This window comes from Mycetomoellerius zeteki, unplaced genomic scaffold (assembly GCF_001594055.1).
Source record: "Mycetomoellerius zeteki isolate Tzet28-1 unplaced genomic scaffold, Tzet1.0 scaffold35, whole genome shotgun sequence".
Classification (NCBI taxonomy): Eukaryota; Metazoa; Arthropoda; class Insecta; order Hymenoptera; family Formicidae; genus Mycetomoellerius; species Mycetomoellerius zeteki.
The window spans coordinates 2,278,514-2,284,717 of NW_017257338.1; the positions used below are offsets into that span (position 1 = coordinate 2,278,514).

At 39.5% G+C, this 6,204-nt stretch overlaps 2 protein-coding genes across 3 annotated transcripts in view; both read left to right on the forward strand.

Annotated features, from left to right (window-relative positions):
* fry (microtubule binding protein furry) overlaps positions 1-1,637 on the forward strand; it is a 31,275-nt gene extending 29,638 nt beyond the window's left edge. For both annotated transcript variants that reach the window (XM_018452664.1, XM_018452665.1), the window contains 4 exons: positions 68-260; positions 365-622; positions 692-1,193; positions 1,450-1,637. In XM_018452664.1, the coding sequence (XP_018308166.1) occupies positions 68-260; positions 365-622; positions 692-1,193; positions 1,450-1,610 (1,114 nt within the window). In that variant the 3' untranslated portion in view covers positions 1,611-1,637. The remainder of the gene's footprint in view (positions 1-67; positions 261-364; positions 623-691; positions 1,194-1,449) is intronic.
* A 254-nt stretch (positions 1,638-1,891) lies between these two features.
* Positions 1,892-3,046, forward strand: LOC108725571 (A-kinase anchor protein 14). Its single transcript, XM_018452670.1, has 4 exons — positions 1,892-2,046; positions 2,193-2,303; positions 2,375-2,560; positions 2,927-3,046. Exons 1-4 carry the CDS (start codon positions 1,903-1,905, stop codon positions 3,044-3,046), a joined length of 561 nt encoding a protein of 186 aa, XP_018308172.1. The 5' UTR covers positions 1,892-1,902.
* Positions 3,047-6,204: the final 3,158 nt, after the last annotated feature.

A 6,204-nucleotide genomic window follows, 5' to 3' on the forward strand; every position in this document is an offset into this window, starting at 1 on the left:
AAGTTTCTGTGTGAAGACCTTTGGAAATGCGTATATTAATCGTTTTATTTGAATTTTTCACCTATAGCGGCTCAAGTGCGGGAGATCTCGGCGACGTTACGCCTTGCAACGCGTCACCGAACTTGTCCGCGTTGATACCCTTCCGACAAGTTGTACGAGACGACGCCGAAGAGATCTGGAGGCAGCAAATTCAAAGTCTCATCACTCAAGCTCCGTACAATACTTTAAGCTTCTTTCAGTTGCTGAGCAAGATCTTGAGGGTAAGCTCCAAAAAATATAATTTATTTTATTAAAATAAGAGCAAATGATGAATAGATTGTTATTTTTCCCAAACAAAATTATTTAAAAAATCGGTATGTTTCAGGATGTGAGCAGTAAATCTGTCGGTCTTACGCGCGAGGCAAGTGCCTTGCTTTCTAACGGCAGCTCGGCTTCAGCTCACTTAGGTTGCCATTTATCTGGTCATGCCGAGTTACTTAGTTCAAAAGCTGAGCCACCTTTAGTGTGGTTCTCAGTGGTGATATTCGCAAATCAGCGGCTAAACGAGACGCTACGCTTTGGAATGCTGGAAGTTCAAGAACATTTAGAAACATTTTTGGATAGGAAGGATCATGCTACGGAAGTAAGTTTTGTTAAAATACTTGATAACGATTATTAAGATAGACAGTCATGGTGTTCATTTTCTTTTTAGTGCTTGGAGGCAGCTAAAGCAACCGCTAAGCTTCAAGCATTAGGCGGCAGTCACACCACGGAAGCAGGCGTTGAAGAGATGTTGTTGGATCTAGGCAGAGCGCTCTATAAATTACACTTCCAGCTACTTCTGCTGATTGAAGCATCGAATAAAATGTTAGGGGCACTAATGAATGCCGCTAGAAACGTACAGATTCCTTTGCAAGATCTATCAGTCGAGATCGCTAATATGAAAGTAGCATTAAGCAGAGCGCTTGAAGAAAGCACCGAAAGTGAACGAGGGACACCTACCCCAACACCTAGTCCTAGTCCCCTACCGGGTTCCGGAGCCGTGGAAGAAGTTGCGAGAGTCGCCGAACTTTTGAGAAATGCACGGTGGTGTCCAGCGCTCGAAGCCGTAAGACTGCACAGGGCACAATGGCCCGGAGATGCTTTTCACGATGACGATGACGTAACGACGGCCGTTAATATGTATTGCAAATATATAGGTCAAGATAGATCAGGTGAGTTTAATAGATGCTGTATTAAATACTTAATAATATTTTAACAGCAGTTATATACAGCATATTTTTTATTTGAAGAAAGACGATAGAAATGTGAAAAATACTTTGAATATGTAATTTTAAAAAACTCAAAATAAGCTCTTTTATGAATTGTATAATGTCATTCATTTTTTAAATATTTGCATGATCTACACTATTAGACATAACAATACATAAAATACATATATTGTTTATTTTGCATCTTAATATGTTGTAGATATATTTGTCGTGACGAGGAAGGACGACGAGATGTCAGAAATATTTGGCAGACTGATGGAAAGTCTGTTTGAAGTGCTAGCGGCTGTGACAGGCTTGGAGGCGTCTACGAAAGCCGCGCGTAATCAGCATGACTCTAATCACTCGAAAAACGAATGTTAATATAAGCTTTAATCACGTAGTTTATTCGCGAATCGTTCTCGTATAGATTTAAATCGACGTATATACATATTTAATTGTCGTACATATGTAGATGTCTTGTATACGATGGTAGGTAAATGTATATACCTATATCACGAAAAAAGTTCTTAGATCCGTCGTTCTGTTTTTTTTTTTAATGCGAAGAATGTAACGAATCGCTATCGATTGTAAATTTGACGAAATAAATCATCGAGATCTTCAGGATTATGTTTTTAAATTCACACACAACCTTTGTAGGATCCCTTATCACAGGATGGTTATGCGAAAAAGGCGATTAGGGTATAATATACGACCTGCGGAAGATCAACAGGTTGAATCTTGTCAAGATGTGACGCATTTCGTGAGACGATTCGTTGATTCTGCGTTTATCTCCGCAATGAAGATTGTCGCTGTGATGGTTCGTTAAACTTCTTGTCTGTCAATTACGGTATAATGTCCATAAAATTTCATATATATTATTGAAACGGTATCTCACGTTGTATATATAACAATTGTCTGTGTTGCTCTAAATAATTCTTACTTATATCATTTGCTCTTAATTAGGATCATGAGTTCTCGCTTAACTACATAAAATGGCCTACGTGTGGAAATATGAATGCACGAAAAGGCCTGCGATGTGTGAAAGAGGAGATGTTCCGATGGAACCAATTATCGGTACAATTGAAAAAGAAATCGCATGTCGAGGGGAGAAAAAACGAAATAACACATTTTGTTGATCCTCTTAGGCTTTGAGAAATTGGATGTTCCATGTAAAGTTTATCAGCCTTAACAAAGAAGGCACCGCTGAATTCTACGTGTATCACGTTCTATGGAGCATACCCACACCGGCATATCCGGAGCCATATGTGACTGTCAGCGTGTTCTTCTGCATCGCGGCGAGTCGCGTGCAGCCGCCGCACTTTCCAGTCGACGTTAGTTTATTATGTATATTTTCAGCTCTTTCCCCTTGCGCTCTCTCTCTCTCTCTCTCTCTCTCTCTCTCTCTCTCTCTTTCTTTCTCTTTTGTGTGCATCTCGATTACACGTCAACAGAGAACGAGTAGATCTGGATAACATCGGGAATCACTTTTAACATGTTTTATTATAATTTGAGTATGATACAATATAAATATTTGTAAACTATAAAAGTATTACATATATACCATTACATTTATACGAACTTGTATCTGAAGTAATAAAAGATACTAGCCGGAGGTTTTATACATCATGTAATAGCCGCACATGTTAAATTAAAGATTTACATTAAATGCGCTTTCATATAACATAATTTTTTAATAGGTCACATATGTATTCGAGGGACATCAGTTTGTGCATCGGTTAGACGTAGTTTTTCAACCGAAGTGGCTTTATGACATTCTCGACATGAAGACTATGCTGTTCAAAACTTTTACATTTTAAGATATCTGTTCCTCTTAATATTTCTTTTTAAAAAAAGCTGCATTTTCTCTCTTTTAAAATTATCTCTAATTGTGAAACAATTTTTTTTCTATGGATTAATTATAATAAAAATTCGTATGTGTAAGTGGCAATGAAAACGTAATACATCTCAAACATATCCTACGTATTTGAACGTAAGCACGATTCCTCCGTGTTGCACCGTGAAACGGCTGCAGCTTTTCAAGGCAGATTTTTAAGTGCCTGCACCGTGCAGAATGTCGTAAAAGTAAGAGTGTCAGATTTCCGCGAATCGGGCACGCGCCGGCCGCAATCTGGTCCAGCACCGGACGCCGTTTCATTTCACTCAGTTAAACAATACGAGCAGGTGATATTCCGTAAGAGAGAACGCACCGCGCGTTGCCATATTGCCGTTCCCAATCACATATTTACGACCTTTGCATTAAATCATTAACACCAATCGTTACAGCATTGACAGCGTTTCCTTGTCTACAGCTGTAGAAACGAAACAATAAATGTAAAGTCAGAAAATTTATTGAGTTGATTTATTGGGGTATAATTTCTTATAAAAATTTTAATATACGTTAAAATAAATATTCTTATTTTTTGTTTGATTTAACCGTATGTCGCTTTAGTTTTATAGAATAATTATAGAAATTCGAAATTTCACAATAAAAAGTTCTTTAGAGAAAATGTTATTATATATATTACTTGAAAATCGATCTTCTTCCCTTCTTTATGCAAATTGATTTCATTTATAAACAATGTCTTCATAAAATAGATATCAATACGTGATTGGTGGTTTTATTCATTCTCTCCCACGAAGTTGATGCACTCCTACAAAAAGCCTACTACAAAAAGAATCTATTTACAATCCCGCGGAGGACACCGAGGAGGTGTGAACCCTGCGTTGGTCCCTGGACCCGATCCTGACTTCTTTTACGCATTCTCGGCTTTGAATAATAAGACCGACGAACGAATGAAACAATTCGACAACCAGAGAGGGCCTTCTCTTGTGCACATGCGGGCCGACCGACGCCGGGAGGTCTCTCGGTGTCTCAGCAGGAGCCAGAAGAGAATAGAGATGGCAAGCCACGTGTTGGACAAATCGAAATCCGGAGACGTGATTGTACGTTTAACAATATCGACTTAATTTTTCTTCTTAGGCATCCAAAATTCAATTATTTCAGCATTCTACTATGTCTTTCGATATTCTAAAAGCTTTTGGCATGTTGTGTCTATGTGCAAATGGTGTATGCTATAAATAAATTTATATATATTTTTTTTTAATTTAATAACTGTAATTTAATAACTGTAATGAATGATCTACCATACTGTAGACGTTGGATTCGACTAGAAGTGAAATTTAACGAATCTTATGACCGACACGATTTTTTTTCCTTCTGTTGAGGATCCGTTCTCCAAATGTGGAAACGACAGATTGCTCATCGTTTCACAAACAATCAATCCGTGTTATGTGGGTCAAAGCGATATCAGTTTACGACCGCCAACCGCAGTGGCAGCAACCACCGCCTATTTATACGATGCTGGGCTTTTTGTCAGTCGCGGGGTGGTTCTTGTCCTAAACATCACATCCGCCGAAATGTGTGCTTCCTACGCTGACCGAGAAAAGGAGGCTCGCGAGGGACCGCGAGAGGCGGCGAAGACGAAGCGCGAGGGAAGCTACGACAGGAACCACCGCCTCGCTTTCTTCAGTGGCTTCAAACATCCGCTGCACCAGCCGCTACCAGATTTTTCGTTTACCCCCTGCCGCCTCAGTTTGCGCCACAAAGAAACGCTCGTACACGCGTTCATTTCCCCTTTTCGTCAGAAGCGAAAGGATGCGTTTCTATTCGCGGTTCTCGACGTTTCTCAAAGCCTTCGCTTCGTTTCCGGTTCTTCTATGACGTCGTGTTCTCTTTTACGGACTGCACAGTTGGAAATTCAAAATTAATATACATAGATATAAATATAGTACAATTAAAGAACATGTACAGATATTTATTATGTGTATACTTGTGTATATATATAAAATAGGACATATACACACATATTATACTATTTTACACATATTATTATTTTAATTTATAGGAGCAGGAAACATTTAAAATATTTAGCACTCGATGCGCAATTTCTTAACGATACGTAACGAGAAGGCTCTCTTGATCGATTGTGACCACGTGTCTCAAAGGAAGAGGGATTGCGAGATACATCTGGACCAAGACGATCGGACATGTCGGCCTTCTTCGAGACGAGAGAAGCGAGAAGGGGGATGACCGGTGGACGTTGCGCGACCAGCGCGCGACAGGCATTGTATACCGGATCCGCGTGCGCGCGTGAGAGGCAGCAGCTCGTCGAATCACCAGCTGCCGATTCGCCGGGTCGACTCCTGGAAGCACGGGAGTCGATCTAAAATTAGCGGCCCCAGCATGGCACCCCCGCCTAGCCCTTACATGGCCACGTCACGGGCATACACTCGGCTACTTCGAAAGAGAGACATAGAGAGCAAGAGAAAGAGAGGAGAGAAAAAGGGAAACAATAATAATCGCAGCTTGCTCGGCACGAGTTGATCACGCGCGAGATCTAGCAGCTGGAACTTGTCGACAAACAGCGCAATCGGACCTTACTCCAGAAATCATTACTCCAGAATTAATGGTGGAAGCTTGCATTAGCAAAATTAAAAGAAAACTTTGCATTGCATTGCAAAATAGTCTACATTCCTTTTCGCAGTTACCAAGTATAATGGAGCTCTATTTTTTAATAGAAAAAAAAAGAATGCTCTATTTTTTAAATAGAGATCTATGGTTTTTATAGGGAACTATAATTCGTTTTATAATTAATTTAAATATATGATCAAATGCAAAGCTGCGAATATAAGATACACTTAGCATACTTAACATAATTCTTTTGTTATATTTTACACATACATGCATATGTACAGGTATATATGATTTTGAGCTATTCTTATAATTTTTCCTAATATAAAACTTGGTACAAAGTACTAGAATCTCTTTATTATCATTGTACGAGACAGGAAGTGCCGCAAGGGTTGGCAATGAACCACATGGCTGCCGGATGAATGAATGGTGTAATGAACGAAGTCATATATGCCCTATCCAAGATAACGCGTTAACGTGCTGTGGGAAAGTTCCCAATGAAGT